Consider the following 19,914-nt stretch of genomic DNA (forward strand, 5'->3'; position numbering starts at 1 on the left):
CCAGACTGTGACAGGCTATTGTGCCTCTTTGATTGGGAGAGAGAAGACATGATGATGGCTGTCCCTGTTGTGTGTAGACCTGAATATTTTGGAATGTGCTCTTAAAAAAACTTTGATTAAGGACAAAGAATACAATCATTGGTTAGCCTTATTAGAATAATTGTATTTCTGTTATTTTATTTTACCATTACTTGATTGGTAAATAATTAGATAAAGTAATAAATAAGGCCTAATTCTCTGTAGCGGTGTGACTTTCTGCTTAGAGAAGCTTTAGAATTTCGCATTACTGCATGTTATTTGGGGCTTTCTAATACATATTTAAACCTTACTTCTTTAGATAAAGAAACACGTAATATTTATGTCAGTGCTAAAAACAACATTAGTGCTAAAACAAAGCTGTAATTTTACGAACTCAACATCTGAACAGAATATGCACCAAAATGATTTTGTCATTGAAATAGAAGCGTCTTTAGCATGATCGCTGTTTCAGTGCCAGTCTGAAACTTTAAAATATGATTATTTTGAATGCACTCATGACAGTGTCCACTCAGCTGGGGCTCTGCTCGTACTTTCTTTAAGCATCCCGCTGCATCTTTCACAACTAGGGATGTCTGATATTATCGGCTAAAACGTCAGCCTAACCCTAAAACAAAAACAAAAATCTTCACCCAAGGCTTGCTTTTCTTATCTGAAGATCTTAATAAATGTTTTGTCATCATAGCTGCAATATACAGAAACAGAGCAAATACATTACTAACTAATAAACACATGTTAGTGTCACGCTCAGGGAGAATGGAGCTGGTGGAGACCAAATAAATATATAGCACTTTTCCTGATACTAAACAAAATTGAATAATTTGACATTTTGTAGAGACGATGTTTAAAGTGTAAGCATGCATGATAGGAGAAATGTGATGTTAGTGACCTAAAATGTTTCAGTTATTCCTTTTTTATGACAGGAGGACACAGCATTATTAGTTGGAACTCCTGTCTCTGCTCTGAACCGGTTGCAGGTTGTCCAAAATGCCACTGCTAGGTTTTTAACAAACACAAGTCGACATAGCCACATTACACCAGTCCTGAAACATTTCCAGTGGCTCCCCCTCACAGTTCGTGTGCGTTTTAAGATATTGATGTTTGCACAACCTAGCTCCTCCTTATCTGTCCAACCTGCCAACTCCCTACTTGTATGTTGAGATCAGCTGACCGTCTACTGCTTCGCATTACCGGATGTCCTACAAATCACGAGGTGAACGTACGTTTGTCCATGTTGCCCCCATGCTCTGGAACTCACTGCCCATTACAGTTAGGCTGGCATCATCTCTGGCTGTTTTGAAATCTCTTTTAAAAACCTACTTTTATGACTTGGCTTTTAGACAGTGATTCATGTTATGGTATTATGATTTTATAGTTTTATTGTTGTGTTTTATCTTCTTATTGTTTTTACTTTTGTTTTAATTGATCCTTAAGAATCGATAATATTGTTATATCAGATATATCAGTAATTAAGCCAATATCGAGCATCCCTAATCAACGCTGCGGATGCTCCTCCTTTCTCTCCTCGGCCTCTGATCAGTTTGGGGAGTAGACAAAGCAGTGGTGTGTGTTGGAAGATTTGTCTGACTTCATTTATGGGAGACTTGATATAGAGACCATTGACATCCATACATGTGTAATAGTACAAGGCCCAAGACCTGAGGCTGGAAGTTCAAGCTGAAGGTTGTTCCAGCACCATTTTTAGCCCCCCTACCACCCCAATGTAAACCAAGGGAACATTTTCCTGAATAGAAATGAAAAGCCATTACAGAAAGCTTTTTTCAAGGTTGAATAATGTAGAGTGACATAACTTTACTTTTTAATTTAGCAGTAATAAGTTATTTAAAGCTTAAGTAACAGCATGAGTGTGTGTGTGGGTGAGTAGGTGGGACTCAGCACCACATCATGAATGTGCAATTTCTAAAATTACAACTTGATAGTGTCTGTAAACAGGATCCTGGTTTCACTATTCTGCCTGGTTTCATCTTCTTACATATGCTCATCAGATATGAAAGAATTACTTTACACATTAGTGGTGAAAAGAATAACTTATGTAGTTAATATATTTCTTTTTTGGACTGAGTGGTCTACTATTCCCAAATTAGAAACGCTGGTACAGAAGAAAAGGACACAGTTGCAGTAACGTCAGCGGAAGAAGAGTTAGGGAGAAGTGCACTCTCTACATACAAAGTTAAAAAGATTCATTTGATTTGTGCATGGCAGGGATTCAATTCCCAGCAGTGTTTAAGGATGTGTTCAGATCAATACTTACTACACTATTAACACCCAACCCTATCAAAATTATTCCTCATTGCATGTTTCTACCTTAAATTGCCTGCTACAAATCATCCAGGTGGCAGTGAAATTTTAATTGCTAAACCTGGCTCGTGCTTAGCATTTTAACTCACCTGCTTTGGAACGGACATGCATTAGCATATGCTCCCGGCGTTATTACACGGTGTATTCAGCGTATTTACGTGTAGTGGGGGTACCTCACTATCAGGTGTATTTTGGTAGTGATAGGCTAAACGTATAACTGTTTTCTGTAACCTTCTGATGCCTCTGTGCACATGAAAAAGCTGTGTGTGTTTGTGTGAGTGCACTGTTCTGCATACCGAGATGTAAAGGCTGTCAAATGGTGCAGATGAAGCCTAGCTTAGGTTAGTTCAGCGTAAAGAGGCTTTTTGAGAAGCCCGCAAAGCTGAAATGAGTTTCTTTGAGGGGGTGGACGGGGTGTCTTGAAAAGATATAGCGTGTGTGTGTGTGTGTGTGTGTGTGTGTGTGTGTGTGTGTGTGTGTGTGTGTGTGTGTGTGTGTGTGTGTGTGTGTGTGTGTGTGTGTGTGTGTGTGTGTGAGTGTGTTTGTGTGTGTGTGTGTGTGGGGGGGGGGGGGCAGAAAAAAAAATTGAGAAAAAGAGACAGAGCGAGTGAGAGTAGACCTCCGGAAATGAATGATAGAAGGAGGGTAGAGAGAAAGAGAACGCGGAGGAGAGATAAAGTGAGTCGTCTTCCCTCCTGTGATGTAGAGCGACTGCCTGTATCTGTAAAGCAACAGCAGTGCTCCCAGTCATTCTCCAAGGGACACCAGCCCTGATGGGGAGCTGTGGACCCCCCCCCCCCCATAAAACACAGTTATCATTCTCCTGGAAATGATACCCACAGATCACTAATCACTTTGAGTGGGTGAGACGCACCGATTGTGGTAGGAAGGAAGAAAGAAAAGAGGAAGCTAAATTGGATTTTCATAAGTATTGAGCAGCCAAAGGAAGAAGAGGAAATGGATAATTTTTTTCTTTCAATTTTTCCCCTTTTTGGGGGAAACTTATTGAAAAGCAATAATCTGGATGGAAAATGTGCTTAAAGCCAAGTAGCAGATTTAGCCTTTTTCTCTTCTCTCCGCTTGACCGTGAAGGGTCCTGGCTGAACCGATGATTCTGGATTGAATTTGTTGAATAGATGCTTGTAATATTTATACGTTCATTTAACTGAGGCTGAACGTCTATTTAATAATAGTTGTTTGTCAGCAAGTGCTCTCGATATCAATCCAAGAATCCATGCACTACCTCGACATGTGGTCAGCCTGGCTTAAAGTGACCTTTAAACGGACGGACGGACAAACAGACACGCTCACACACAATAACCTTTAGCAAGCCCCTGCTGAGTGTGTGAGTTAGTGTGTGTTTGGTGTAAATATGCATGAGTAAGGCTGCCTGCACGTATTCTTCATGGTCAGTGGATGAAGGCAGGAGAGGGATCGAGGCGTGTGTGTCTGTATGTTGTGTGAATGCATGAGTGCGTGTTCAGGGGAGGTGGATTGTGAGTCATTATTTGTGACTCATAAAGCGTCGGCAATCAAAAACGGCTCTCTTTAACACATTGTTTTATGGTGGAAACACACAGATGGGTGCACACACACACACACACACACACACACGTTCAGTGCCGTTCAATTTCTTTTAGTGTTTTTTGGAGTTTTCATCCTTCCTCCACCCTTTGCTGTGTCCTGGACATGTGCATATTTCACAAACACACAGAAAGCACACAAAAACACAGCAGACGAGCTGCACGCTGACTTCACCATATGTGGTGTTGGGAGTGGTAACAGACGCCAAGACAAGAGGAACCAGTCAGTCACAGCAAAGGCACAGCATGTCTCCTACCTCTTCTTCATCACCAACAACAGTCCTAATAATAACTCACATAAGGACCGATGGGGAAAGCATTAAAATGATTTTAATTAGTTGGCATCAACTTATTCTGGTCACATCCTGTTGCCTTTGTAGGTCTCTGTCAATAAATCATAAAACCATAAAAAAACTGAAATCTTTAACATCATTTCAGTTCTATAGAAGTTCAGTTTTCCTCTCCTTGTTATCTCTTATCCTTAATAGGTGAGAATTTATGTCCTATTTCCTACAAAGCAAAAACTAAACCATCTCTGTTAATGGGTTTTGATTAATTTAATCAACAGTCAGAAGTTGTAAATTAGAAAATGGGATAGATTCAGGTGTGTTGAAGCAAAGATACATGTAAATAGTGGAGGTTTTCTTTGATTCAGCACACCTGCTTCATTGCCTTTGGACCCAAACATGCATGTTTATTTTTATGGAGCTTTTATATTAGCCTTTAGTACTGTTATGTGTGTCATAGAGGTTTTTCTGCACTAACACATCTGATTTAAATTAGTAAGCGATTAACAGGCTTCTGAGGAACTTGATTACATGCTGAACAACAACATGATTTAATCACTGAATCAGGTGTGTTGGGGCAGGGAAACAACTAAAACCAGGGTTGGAGATCAAGGCTCTCATTTATCAAATATTCGTAGAAATTATCCTATATTTAATCCTGTAAATGGTAAATGACCTGTATTTGATATAGCGCCTTCTAGAGTCCTGGAACCCCCCAATAAGTCATTCACCCATTCACACACACATTCACACACTGGTGGGCATGAGCTACAATGTAGCCACAGCTGCCCTGGGGCACACTGACAGAGGCGAGGCTGCCGAGCGCTGGTGCCACCGGTCCCTCCGACCACCACCAGCAGGTAAGGGGGTTAAGTGTCTCCCCCAAGGACACAATGACAGCGACAGACTGAGCGGGGCTCGAACCTGCAACCTTCCGATTACAGGGTGAGCACTTAACTCCTGTGCCACCGCCGCCCCACACAATGTGTGTATGAACAGTCAAATCCTGATTTATAAAACATGCGGTGCTCCCTCCTGCACACGTTCCTCCGCAGTCATCTGATGATAATTTCCACCTGTGCGTGACCAAGTGCTTATGTCCATTCTCAGTCATTTATATACAGAAATGCCCTCAGTTAACCATACTTGGTCACACTACATCCTCATCACATGAGGGGGTTCCCTGGGTTCGTTATTTGACAGCAAGATCGAGACACTGGTTACCAAACTGCAAAAGAACCAAACAAGTTACAGAAGTTATAAACGTGGCCGGGACAGAGGAGAGGTTCCCGTCAGGAAAATTAAGTATGATAAATCGTAAAGTAATGGGTTGTCATTTACATTTTACATTTAAGGAGTTGTTCTGTTTAGAGTTAGTTTTATTTGGACGTGTGCAGCCTCTTCTGAACTGTCATTAAGTCTGGTTACCCTGACAATGTGGCGTGTATGATCGGGGAGCAGAGGAGGTTCTGGGGTGTTCTTGTAGCTGTAAAATAGGATATGAACTGGAATGGGATTTGTGTGGTCTATCTTTCGATCCACAATGGGTCCCATCACAGCATAGCAGAAGGATCTCCTTCAGGGAGATCAGTTGCTCACGCAGGATGCGTTCCCTAGAGTGTGCGCACTTCGCCAAAGCCTCCAATAACTCAGATCAGTCATGATATAATGTCAGATTTCCGTCGGTCATTTGTGTCTTTTATTGGTTTTACCACTAATTATGCAAAAAAGCCATTTTCCACCAACATAATTATTTATTGGGTAAAATATTTCATGGATGAGGAACATTTGCGGACGACTGAGACCTTCAGTACTGCAGTTGCCCCGTTCTACCACTAAATGCTGTTTGCACACATGGTCAGACCTGTTCTTATATTTAGGAACATTTTCACACAAAAGTACAAGTTGTTAAATACCACACAATGTGTAAAACCGTTCCTGTGCACGAAAAACGCACAGATCTGTTTGTAAGTACGGTTGATGAATGAGGGCCCAGGTTTATGAAGGGGCGGGACTTAAAACTTGTACCGAAGCCAGCCACTAGGGGGACGATCATTTGTTATGCCTTCCACTTTTTGGGATTTGGTCATTGGTCTGTGTTATTAGTGTGCAGTGTTTGCAGTGATAACCCTTCAAAACATGGAAAGGTTGTTACATTCATTTTTTAACCAGTTAATTACAATTCAACCAAAACGTTCAAAAATGAAAGACAGCTTTAAGAATCAATATTTTTCCAACTATCAGTATAGTTTCATGTTATCAAAAAGTCTTTGTAATTACAGCCTAATCTAGTCTGTTGGCCCATTAGCAGAGGAAACCACAATCTGTCTGACGTCCAGAAACACTCAAACTGTCACCCTAAGAGAAACGTAGCTTTTTCATTCAGCAGATAAACTCACCTAAATGATGTGTGCATTTGCAAAATACTCTTATCCAGGAGCAAAGGCTGCATATTAAAGTCGAGCTGAATGGTGTAATGGACTGTATAATTGTCAATGGAAGATGCACATTACAACCGTCGTTGCAAAGCTTACATAATCTCGCAAGACGGACAAGTGAGCAGCGTCAACCTCAAGACAGAGTGAGAGAGACGCTTGGTGTTAAGAGACAAGTGTCTGGTGATTGGCTTCCTGCCTCACTGACTGGCAGGAATTTGGATTCTGATGGCCACATCTTGAGCTGTGAAAAAAAACTGTCCCCTTTGGCCATCAGTGCTCAGAAAGCAAAGTTTTTACTGCAAAATGTACAATTTTCCTGGATATATTTTCTCATCTAATGGGACTAATTCTGCTTCCTCTTGCTGCTGCTAACACCCTTTACAGTACAACACTCATTAATGCTTAACACCCATGCAGTTCTTGTAATGAAAGCCATAGCACCACATACCGAGATCTTCCCCCACATTATCAGGGATATGCATAACTTTAGCAAGGGAGCTGTGTTGCAATCAAATTGGTGAATGTATACATTTTGTGATAATTGTATGCAATTACATCCTGTTAGCAAGTGTACACATTAACACTTTTAATGTTTTCTGCAACGCTAATAGGGAACAGACAAAGCCGATGCACTCAGTAATCTCCTGAAAATAAAGTCATCAAACAGATCACCGTATTTTCAAAGGATGAAGGGGAAAGAAAGAGCGGAAGTCTGCAAGGGAGGGTGCGAGGAGGATAGGGCATGGGAGTGTAGAAATGTGATGGTGAGGTAAGATAGGAGCACATTCAGAAAAGTGGGAAAAGAGAGGTGGAAAGAGAAGGTCGGAGACATGCAGGGAAACAGGGAGGGAGATAAGACTGCGGCGTTTCTCAGCAGGAGCGCTGCATCTCTCATTGGGCTCCACCACTCGACACAACCTCAAATCAGTCAGGATGCTATTCATCAGCTATGCAGATAGCACACACAACACCGGCACGTGCACACAAACAAGCACACACTCACACACACTCGTTTTGGAATGAAACAGGGAGTCTAGTGGGTGCTCCAATTGTCTCTTACCTGCTCTAGCAATTTCCATCATTCCTGGCCGGGAGCTGAAAGCACCGGCCCAATTGGCGATTCACTCCAGTACCCCATCTGGCATTTGGTGTTCATTTCTTTGCTGTTGGCCAAAACAGAAACTCACACACACACACACGCACACACACGCACGCACGCACACACACACACGCACGCACACACACACACACACACACACACGCAGGAATTCTACACATACACACTCATTTACATGGCATACTTGTTTGGCATTTGGATAATTGAAATAGCCACAATGGTCATTATAGACCCATTATATTACCTTTATGGAAATATTTCTTTATGCCCTAGTTATTTGTTAACAAGCTGCTGGAATAGGGTCTTATGTGTGTGTGTGTGTGTGTGTGTGTGTGTGTGTGTGTGTGTGTGTGTGTGTGTGTGTGTGTGTGTGTGTGTGTGTGCGTGCGTGCGTGCGTGCGTGCGTGAGTGTGAGTGTGTGTGTGTGTGTGTGTGCGTGCGTGCGTGCGTGCGCGTGCGTGTGTGTGTGCGTGTGTGTGAAACCAGGACTAATGCTTTTTTTTTACAGTTGTGAATCATTTGTTCTCTCTTCATGATATGTGTTGTGTATTTGTGACATGTACATATATTTGCATGTATTCCTGCATGCATCTGCCTGAAAGGGATGAAACCGACTCTGATCTTATCGAGCTTAAGACAAATTCGCTGTTCCGCCTGAAGACATTGTCATGGAAACAAACCAGTTTCCCTGGGTACCGAAAAGAGAAGGCCAAATTCAAACTTTGCAGATAAAGAGATGTGAGCAAAAAAGAACAGAAAAGGACAAGAAATAAAAGACTGAACATAATGGAAGGAGGCGTGCGTCTCATGACTTCACCTGAAATGAATGTCAGACATGATGATGATATATGGGACTATTGAGCTTTGCTTGGAAGAGATTCCCATTATAACCCAAATCATATTAAACAAAAGAAAAAAGGTTTGGTCTTCATCAGTGTTAGTTTATGTATTTATATTTAACACGTTTTATTTATGTGTGTAAAAATAACAAATTTGACATGACATTTATGTTTCTGTTCTATTTCTTGTCATCTTAAAAGTTTTAAATTTTCTATCACCACTATTTACAGACTCATCTGTAGGAACAGGAGCTGAATCTGTGGATGTGAAGCTTCTGATTCACTAATGAACACCAGGAGACACTCCAGCTGGTTAAAGTACTCAAACGTTGCTAATAAGCAAACTAAATAAGTACATAGTGAGAAAACAAGCTAAACATTTACATTGCTGTTATTTTGAATACAACTTTCATATTGTGTCAATTGCAATTTGAATGACTCATTTGCAATCATTAGTATTACTGTAAATCATTGGTCCTCAAGGGTCAATGTCCTGATTCTGTGGTTATCTCACCAACAGGTCGTCATTTTAGCAGAATACTAATAAATAACGAATAATTATTCGTCGGAGCAGAGAAACATCTTAAACATGTCCATCAAGCACCAAGAGTAGCCACTACTGGTGAAGATTAGAAATTTCTTAAATTGCAAAACTTAATAAACACATAAGTGACACGTTTTCTATTTTAAAAAGTGTTTCATTTTCTAAATAATTTCATTTTTCTACATTTTTTGTTAGATTTCACATGAGTAAAAATCTCAAAAACTGACATTAATTTGCTTCAACAGCCTCTACTGGTAACCTAACATTTTCATCAGCCATAAATAAAAGCACACAAGAGTGCAAAGGTGGTCTGCTGGCTGCAGTTTGAACACTCCTGATGTAGATCATCTTAAGATCTGTCATTTTTATGATCAATGGTAGAGTCCAAGTACAAACTTTGGAAACCACAGATTTACACAATTTATCTTTTTGTGTTAATTTGTTCTAACTGTGCTGATAAAAATATGAGCAAAGCAAGGAGCAAGCACCAGAGCTAATTCACCTTATTTCCTTCAGCAAGAAGATCGAGCAGCCTGAAAGCCTGGAGAACTCCAAAGGGTTAGAAAATGAACAAAAAATAATTAATACATTATCAAACATGTATCTACATAACTAAATATTAGACAACTTTGTAATTTGACAATGAAATTGTGAAATAAATCAATGGTGTGTACAAATCTTAGCTCAGTATTATGAAATATTTGATTTATTTTATGAAGTTGTGATTATTAATATAAAACTTTATTTCAGAGGGAATTTTTTTCCCCAATAATGCAATTTTTTATTGAGATGTTTTTAAGTCTTTCAGTTCATTTAGTCAGATTGGATTTCATAATAGAGATTTTTCAGATGGAGGATTTATTTCACAATGACACTTGCCAGCAGAATTTATACTTCTCCATCTGCATAGATACGAAGACAGGCAACACCATTATGCGTTGGCGCAAGGGCTTTGTGACCGGCACGCAGAAAGTGACGGAGACCACAAGCCTGTGACTGGTTAAGACGCTACTTCATTTAAGTTCGTCTGCAGCACCGCCATTGTCCTCTCAAAAATCGAAAAGTGTGCCAAAGATGTATAGTGGCAAACATAGAGCAGACATGGTGGAAAATGTCCGATTATATAAATGTTTATACCCCAGTGACTGAAGGAGTACTAAGATGCATAGCAATTTAGCTCGTAGCAGTGGCGGCTCCAGAAATTTTTTCTGCAGTTGCTATGAAGGAGCCAGTCTTTTTATTGAGGGTGCTATAAAGGAAGTGGTCATGCGTAGCTATTGTTCTCAAAACACCTTCAACACTAGCAGATACACGTGTGTGCACAAAACCTCAACAACACCTGAAACAATCATTAATATACATCATAAACATATGAACAATCGCTGACTTTTCCATGAAATCATAAACGCATACAGCCACACAGAAAACCATCTATAGTGTTGCAAGGTTAGCTAACGTTAGTGTTAGCATTTCCAGCAGCAAAACCCTCGACTGCTGCGGCGGTTGAGGGTTAACTCTCTTCATCCAGATCCGTAGGTTTTTGTGGGTCTGAGATCACTTCCAAAGATTCATTCGTTTCTGACTGAACCCGTGGAAATGTGGGCAACAAAAACCGATCCATTTGACCACTAGCTCTACCTTTCACTCGTTTGCAGGTGGAAAATGAGGTTAAAGGTTAACATCAATTTCCTGTTTTGGTTTAAGTTTTTACTATCTGTATGATAATTTACTGATTATTTTTGTTTTCTGTGTTAAATATTATCACATCCACACGTTAAATTAAAATGAAATTGTAAAAAAAATGTATATATCTTATGTTTACTTGGAGCTGCTATGGGGGTGCAATGACTAATCCAGGGGTAGCTATAGCGTCCCCTAGCGCCCCCGGCGCCGCCACTGGCTCGTAGACGGACATTTCAGGAAACGTGGGTTTAGGGGTACTGACGAGGTGGAGGAGAAGGGAGGATAACAATTTTCATGTTAAAAAGTTTCAGAAATACATAAACACAATATAAATAAACAATAGTAAATACACTACCATGGAACACATACTTGACTGCAATGGTGACAGGGTACCCCAGAAAGAAGCTGCGCCCTCTGTTGTTTTGGAAGGGAATTGCTTTACAAAATTCCCCAGGTGACGGAAAAGTACCAAGAGAAAACTTCTCTGTAAATGTGTATACTCGAGCTGACAAATAAGTATAAATTTAGTCTGTCAATCAAAAAAAGTGAGTGTGACTTGCAAATCTAACCCAGCTAACCTTTTTAACATCATTTAGCTTTCCTGGATATCAGCTTGCTAAACTCAAGTTCGCTAAATTCAAGGTGCTCTAGGAGAATACCACCTTTCTCCACTCTGACTGGCTGGAAGGGCTCTCCTATGATTGGTTATTTCATTTCACCGCTAAACGTCATCTCAAAATTTCTTTCTCGCCAATCACAAACTGTCTCCACCTTGTTGGTCTTGTTAGATCAGGAGTTTCTACCTAAAAGTGTCATAATGGAGTTAATCAGTCAACGGAACAACAGGACGTTTTGTTATAAAAACTGAAAGAATGAAATTAAAATGCCTCAATAGTAATATGTGTGATTGAGGGAAAATTCTCTCTGAAATAAAGTTTCAATAAAATAACATATAAATAATCGCATTTATTGAGAATAAAGAAAAATATTTCATAACATTGAGCTTAGATTTTTACAAAACATTGTGTTATTTAACAAGTCAATCATCAGATTACGTAATTTATTTATGTAGATGCATATACACATTTCCTAATGTATTCATTATTTATTTAATTTTGAACACGTTGGAGTTCCATAAACAACCAGGCCAAGGAGCAGCTCACTCCCCATGAACTTAGCACACAAGCTGTCATCCACAGTTTGTTGCAGCAGTGTGTTTTAGGTGTTTATAGTCACACACTTTGTTCTACTGTTTTTCTAACATGCTGCTAATTGACAAAAATTTTAATTTGTTACACTTTTAGTGCTAAACTTTAAAAATACATATGTTTAATAGTCTAAAGGAATTAATGATTAAGCCAATTCATAGCACCCAAGACAAAATACACGGCACTGTAAAGAAAATGAATTTGGTGCCTCTAAAGCCATTGTTGGTTATTTCTTAATCAAATTTCATCCTCCATTTTGAGGGGTGCGTTTTAATCTAAACATCTCTCTTTGGGAATGGACAAAAAAAAAACAAAAAAAAACGAGATCCAACATTTCAGACAGGCAATCTGTCACTTGAATCCTGACAGTAATATCCTCCTCTACAGTATTGCTCCCTTGGCTGTGATGTGATAACCCAATCGGTTTCAAAGCCAGACATGGTATATCACTGAGCAGAGATGGAAACAGCACTGCTTCAGGGAACTTGGCATTTACTGAATAAATTTTCAGACTTAAATGCAAGATGGGAATTTATGTGTATGCTGGAATGCATTTACATACATTTTCTGGCGGTGGTCATCTACATCTATATACTGTATGAGTGTTTGGTTAATCCACCTGTCGGTTAATAAGGAGGGATGCCTTCATGCAGGAGGCTTGCAATTATGTGTGTGTGTGTGCATTTTTGCAGTGTCTGAGAGGAGCTGATAGCAGAAATGCGTAGTGGGCTAAAACGAGGTGCAGGGGAATTGCAGTGTGCTATCTCCCAGAATGACAGGGCTGCCATGATTGAAGCTTGCAACACTAGAATTTAGATACACCAGCATTTTTCCCAGTTTGGTCCCGTCCTGTCTGGCTGGTTATAGTCCCAGCCCCTCTGCCACTCCCTTCCCTTGACACGTCTAGCTCTCTCCTCCTTGCTGTGCTCCACATCTCAATGAGTGTCTTCATCCATTCCTCCGTTTATTCCTTCTCCTTTCAAATCCCCCCGTGTGTCGCTCTTTTCTCTCCCCTGCCTCTTTCCACCCTGCTCCCTCTATCAGGTGCTGTATAATGAAGGCTCCCCTGATGTGCTCCCAGCCTCCATCCGCCATTTTGATTCAGTACAGCTGTCCATGATAATGTACCGTTCACTCAATCACTCTTTCTCTCTCTTGCCTTCCTTCACTATCTCTCTTCCTGTCTTTCTCTCTCTCTTTCTGAAAGACACAAGCGTGCCCGCGCTTGCATTTGCTGGAGACCCTGTTACACAGGGTTGCCATGGCAATAACAAATTAGTGTGTGAAATGATGAGGAGGAGACCCAGGAGATGAGACAAAGCCCTAAATGGCACTCTCACACACGCTCACCATATGTGCCCAAACACACAGGAAAAGCCCACGTGTGTTTGATTATTTGAAGAGAGGGGGGTACAGTTGCAGCTGGTCCTATCAGATTGCTTTATTCATGAAGGCAGTGGTTTAATGGCAACATTCAAGGTCTAATGCCAGTCTTTTCTAAATGTCCTTGTTCCTGTTCATTCTGGAACCTTAGTACATCATTTATATCATTTGTATTGGTTTCTGATATATTCCTTAATCGGTTTCTTCTGGTTTCTCTTTTAATTTTTGTCTTGTTAGTTTTGTAATAGTTTATTTATGCAGGCAGTCACTACAGCCTTTAAAGTACTTTGCAAAGATTTTCAACCACCCTCTGTACTCTGCACGCAAGCAGCCAGACGTTCTTGCAATTGCAGTTGAGCAATCTGCGCAACTCTTGTGATTCTAAGCCTTTTTTGTTTGTTTTTTTATATTAAGCTAAACACTTTATATGAGAACAAATTTGATCTCTATGACGAGCAGCTGGGTAAGTTGTTCCTTCTGCCAAAAACAAACTCTCTTTGACATCTAAAAATGGGCAGGTGCTGAGTGAAAATACAACCAAAGTAAAAACAAAACCTTTAAAAACATTCAGACAGCCTTGAAAATATTTGCAACTTGGAAGCTAAATATGAGAAACTGAGGGAACAAAGTAGCTAATGTGGATTTCAAGAACTGGTTATTCGCTGAGTTGTTTTTTTATGCTTGACTGAAGTGACTCAGCAAACAAATAGTATGAAATCATTCCTTAGGATAAGGGTCAGATAGTGGACTAACATATGAATGAAAAATCAGCCAGAGTCCAGAGAAAAACACTGAGAAACCTTGGCCAGGACCAAAAAATTACAAAAATATAGGCCATGGAGGCATCACATAAAGAAATATGTGATGGGTCATTACTTCTGCACAGAGCGGTGTGTATTAAAGATAATTTATCTCAAGGTTGTGTGAAGTACTCGGAGACTCACAGCCAGACTCGTTACTCAGGCAACCTGATAAATGCAGCTCTGAGAGAAAAGTTACAACTTATTTTTTTCTCCCAACACAGTTTAACTTAATCAGCCAACTATTACTAATCAATTATTAAGTTTGACCTTTATTACTGTAAAAAGGTGTTCACTTCTTAGGACTGATCTGTGTGAAATCACAGATCAGTCACCTGATTATTATTGACCAACAGTTGTTTTGATTAGCTTTATTAGAAATAAAGTTCTTTGATTAACTAATGAAAAGCGTTCTTCATCCTTCTTCTGTCTTCTTTGCTGGATTGTAAACATCAGAAGCAAGCGCACGACCTTGGCAATTTATGCACACTGTCACTGTGTCAAAGGGCAGCTGTTAAGGGCAGAAATGGCATATTCATAACTCTACAAAGCACATAGTGAAACAGAGGATGGACTTTTTTTTTTAGAAATAACAAGCTTGAAATAAGAAAAAGTGTAAGATGGCACCAATCAGACAACATATAGATTCATTACCACTCTAATTTTCTCTTTGCGTCTTTTCATTTTTAACTCGACTCAGTAATAAACATAAACTAATATGGTCAAACAACCAAAAAGCAGCAGTTAAATGCTTTAGAGCAGGGATTCCCAAAGTGTGGTGCGCGCACCCCTGGGGGTGCGCGAGCTGCCGCTAGGGGGTGCGCGAGGTGAAAAGTGTAATGGCTGCGGAGCTCAGAGAAGTCTGTCATATGTCACCGTTATTGTAGAAACTCATTTGTGGGTGGGCCTAAGAAAAAGTAAGTGGGCACAATAAATGTAATTGAAAATAAGTATATTTTTGCATGCGTGGGCGTCCTCCTCATGTGCCCTAGCTTCATAATAACAATGCGCTGAGCTTCAGCACATGGCCTGCGCACGCCGATATGTTCCGTCGCGCGCGTGCGTGTCCTCCACATGTGCCCTAACTTCATAATAATAATAATGCGCCGAGCTTCAGCGCTCTGGCCTGCGCACGCCGATATGTTCCGTATTTGATCATTTTTAACGGTGTTGGAGAAATCTGAAGGTGGCGAGTCATTCTGGCAGATTGTAATTAACACCTGTCTCATGCAGATGTTCTGACGTTGTAAACCTCACACACAGAAAATTGTGGATGTAACAAAATAACAAGAAATGATTCCCATTCAGGCTATTAACAGCGCGCTGAAGATCTGAAGTTCAGAGTGCGTCTGTCAGAGGTCAGACGCGTTCTGGCTGAACCACGGCTCACGGGTGCACAAGTGAGCACATCTGGGCTGGGCAGAAGTCATTTTACAACACTGGTTTAAATAGCGCGAGACGCGGTGACTTAAGCGGCTGTACCGCGCGCGCGTGCGCGCGCACACACTCACACAGCTTCAATAAGCGCACACGCTGCTTTAACTCCAGCGCGCCGTCAGACTGAAGGCAGAAATGAACGCTGCCTCCACCGTGATAAAAACTTTTAAGAGGTTATTTTTCATTCAAGGTCAAATTAAGACATTAGCTTCTGGGATGAGTCGGGTCCAGCCAGTGACTCCTCATGAACCTGACCACAAGTCCTGTGCAGCATTTATTATTCCAGTCCGCATGACAGCGGATCGCAGATTCAGCCACACCATAAAACAGCAATAAGTCGGTCTGAGGTAAAAGTGAACATCATGGCTATATCTTGTCCCCTATTGACATTTGATTACGCACAAGTAGGTGATCAGCTCAGGTTTACGCAGAGCAGAAGGAAGGAGAGCGCTCTGGCCGCACAGGTTAAACGTTCCTACTTTAAGAAAACCGTTAAATTGCATTGTTTATGTGCTACCTGGGCACTCTAAATATTTATTTAAAATGAAATCAAAGGAAATTGTAATGGTATCGAATGTTTATTAATTACTATTTAAAAAATGAAAGTGATGGGGAATTTTTTAACCCTCTCTGTTTAGCTTGACATCTGATTATATATATATATATATATATATATATATATATATATAGAGCCATGCCCCGATGTGGGCGCTGGGGGGGGGGGGGGGGGTGCGTCGACATGGTCGGGACATAGAAGGGGGTGCGCGGCTAAATAAGTTTGGGAACCACTGCTTTAGAGTAAAATCTTATTGGCAGACAGTAACCTTGTTAGAGTCTGATTTATTTATGCTCCTTTATTTGGTTAACTAAATTTAATCAGATGACGATCTGACTTGCAAGAGACAAAGAAAATAAAATAAAAAAAACCCAGACAGACCATAGGTCCCACCACACACCACTGGAAACCAACAGCAGAGTAAAAATCTAATTCAAATGAGCAAATGTTATTAAAAAAAAACCTTCCATTTATTGAAGCATCTCTGTTTGGTCTACTGTCCTCCTGCCTTCTCCGACTCCCTGGTCTTTGATGGACAGCACTTTCCACAGGATGAAGTGTGACATGTGGTGTGTATGTCAGCGTCTGCCTCAGTGTTTACTCTGAGCTAATACTGACTCACTCCATTAATCTGAGCCACAACAGATCCACTCCAACCTGCCCCGTTCACAGCCAGCGTGCCTCATTGTGCTTAAGGAGCATAACAGTGCGTGGCCTTCTTTTGTGTCTCCCACATATGTATTTTCTGTCCAATTTGTGTGTGTGATGCAATAGAACATGGAGTGAGTGTTTGCGGGCCAGAGCTTCCAGATCGATGCAGCGATGCTTTATGTTCTCCTGTCTGGTCTAATGACGTCTCTGTAAATTAACAACAGAATGGTGAAGTACCACACTGAAACCTAATGGCACCTCCGTAAATTACCGCTTGAATGCTGCTGGACGCCCGTGTGTATTCTCACTGTGACCAAGCCACCCCCTTTTTTTCTTCTCTCCAGCACCTCATCTACATGTGTGTGTCAGTGAATATGTGTGATTGGGTTAACATTTGCGGTTGTGTTTTCCGCCTGTGTTTGTGTGGGTCTCCCCCCTCCTCCCTCCTCCTCTCAGTAAAGACTAGCCCAAGGCCCTGAGTTGGTAATAGCTTTTCTGACAGCAATACACCAATATTTACAGAGACCAGCACCCACACACACTCACACACATTTCCTGCACAAATAAAATAACATATAGTCCTTCCGTGCACACACACACACACACACACACACACACACACACACACACACACACACACACACACACACACACACACTTTCAAATGCCCGAATGCATGCACACAATGTTTTCTTTCTGCAGCTATGCACACTCAGACACACACACACACACACACACACACACACACACACACTCTTAATTAACATGCTGGGAGGGAAGGAATCACACACTGGAGGAACTCGCACACATGCTGGCAAACAACGTGTTGTTTCTCACTCGTATATTGGCGTTCACACTTTGGCGTCTTTTTCATGCAGCAGAAGTAAAGCAAGACAATTTGCCACAATTGGCCTTTGAATTGTGATATATTCTCACTTTTTCCTTCTCATTATTCCCTTTGTGTTATACTCACTCAAGTGCAGCCAATTCCATTTCAACACTCCTCTCTTTCTGCCTCTCGCTACCTTAATAACCTATTACACTTCACTCTATTCATTACGTGGCAATCTTTTCGCCCCTCTACTCTCCAGCAGTTCCTCACCGAATGTCTGTCTTTTCTCCAGCCTCACCTGGAGTGTGCTAAATGCTCATCTGTTCTCCTCGTTATTAAACTATAAGATGTTGGTTATGCCAGAGGCTCCTCAGAGCAAAAAATATATGGGAGGAAAAACAAAAAGGGAAATGTGCGGAGGAGAGGTGGCTTGAGGCCAGAATGGAGGTGCGAGAGATATAGGGATCGTGTTGAGGAGGACACGGAAGTGGTTGCAAAGGAAGGGGGTGGAGGGTGTGCTGTGAAGGAGACAGATAATGTCGTCCCTGCTTGTTTATGCCAGCGTAATGGTACGAGCTGCTTCTTTTTTCACGCAGATTTGTGTGTAGGTGTGCATATTTGTTCCTCTGCCGGTTGTGCACTGATGTGTGAGTAGGTGTGAGAGCAGATAAGTAAATGTGAGCTTAAGTATGATGAATTGCAAAACCTTGGTCTAGTGTCCTTGGGGGTCACAAAGACTGTGCAAGGTAAGTCGCTATTGGCCGAATGCCCGTTCTTCTCAATTCTTATTGGCTGGTTCTGCCTGCTTTGGCTGCCATGATGCTTACAGGCTGCTGTTCTCCATCCTCATTGACATTCTTTGCTGCGTTCCTTGAACTCCATCTAACTTTCTCCGCTACCGCACATCCTTCCACAGACACGTGCGTTGTGCCTGCTTTTATTCTTTTGCGTGAAATGAGCCACGTTGTCAAACAAGACCACATCTCTTTAGACTGCCAGCACAGCTGTTCTCTCAAAAGAGAGGGTGGCAGGTTTCATAACGAGTTTGGATTGCTCCACACTCATGACTGTCTCTCTCATATCCTCACTGTTTAATCTCTAACCCACATGACTGATCAAAGCTTGTTTACCCACCACTCCACGGTGCGATTAAAGGTATTGAAGGAAGTGTGTCTTCCAAGTGCTGGCATCAGTGGGGCTTTGCTTGACGATAACAGCATTTTCAGCATCCTAGAAAATATGTTTTTGTACTGAACGTTGGAATCAAATTTAACCAGCCAGCTGAGATTTGTTTTACTCGACTGGCTCTGATGAACACCCACCATTTTCATCTCTGAGCTGTTTGTGAGGAGCAGTGTGGGAAGAGGCATTATAGCCTAGATAATGAACTGATCATTAGAATAATGTTCACTGACGGTGTAGCAGTTTGAAACTTATTTGTTCTTCCTTTTTTCTCCAGCGCGCGAGGAATACGTTGCCACCTTCAAGGGCTCCGAGTTCTTCTGCTACGACTTGTCGCCCGACCCCATCCAGTCTAGCAGTGATGAGATCACGCTGTCCTTCAAGACGCTGCAGCGCAACGGCCTGATGCTGCACACGGGCAAGTCCGCAGACTACGTCAACCTGGCACTAAAGAACGGTGCTGTATCCCTAGTCATTAACCTCGGCTCCGGGGCCTTCGAGGCCTTGGTGGAGCCCGTCAACGGCAAGTTCAACGACAACGCCTGGCACGACGTCAAAGTCACCCGCAACCTGAGACAGGTAACCAGACTACAGGAGGTAGAGGAGTGATTGGCCGAGTAGAGAGGAGGAGATATTGTAAAAGGAAGGATGTAAACTGATAAAATGACAGGAAATGTGATAGTTTTAGCCTCTAAAATTGAGTATTTTTTGTAGAAGGTGAGTGTTCTACTTACTGCACATCTGTACTTAACAACTATTAAAAAGCATTTATCAAACATTTAACAGCGACTTCTCGAAACTCAGCACAATACGGAAAGGTGTGTTTGGTTGATTATTTCTTAATGCTTCTCATATTGTTGGAAACCCTGATTACTCACGTTTACTTTGAGGTATAACCTTTAAGGGTTGTATATGTGAGAAACACAGCTCAATCTGTGGGCAGTACCCCAGAAATGTGTTTAAAAGACCCTGCTGTATTATCAAGTACTTGATGTATTTCACTCATTCTGGTTGCCTGG

General features: G+C 41.3%; 1 protein-coding gene across 13 annotated transcripts in view; it reads left to right on the forward strand.

The window, feature by feature from the left end:
- nrxn1a (neurexin 1a) overlaps nucleotides 1–19,914 on the forward strand; it is an 81,122-nt gene that overhangs the window by 8,190 nt on the left and 53,018 nt on the right. For all 13 annotated transcript variants that reach the window (XM_015962934.3, XM_054749275.2, XM_054749274.2 and 10 more), the window contains one exon: nucleotides 19,173–19,474. In XM_015962934.3, the coding sequence (XP_015818420.1) occupies nucleotides 19,173–19,474 (302 nt within the window). The remainder of the gene's footprint in view (nucleotides 1–19,172; nucleotides 19,475–19,914) is intronic.

This window comes from Nothobranchius furzeri, chromosome 16 (assembly GCF_043380555.1).
Source record: "Nothobranchius furzeri strain GRZ-AD chromosome 16, NfurGRZ-RIMD1, whole genome shotgun sequence".
Taxonomy (NCBI): Eukaryota; Metazoa; Chordata; class Actinopteri; order Cyprinodontiformes; family Nothobranchiidae; genus Nothobranchius; species Nothobranchius furzeri.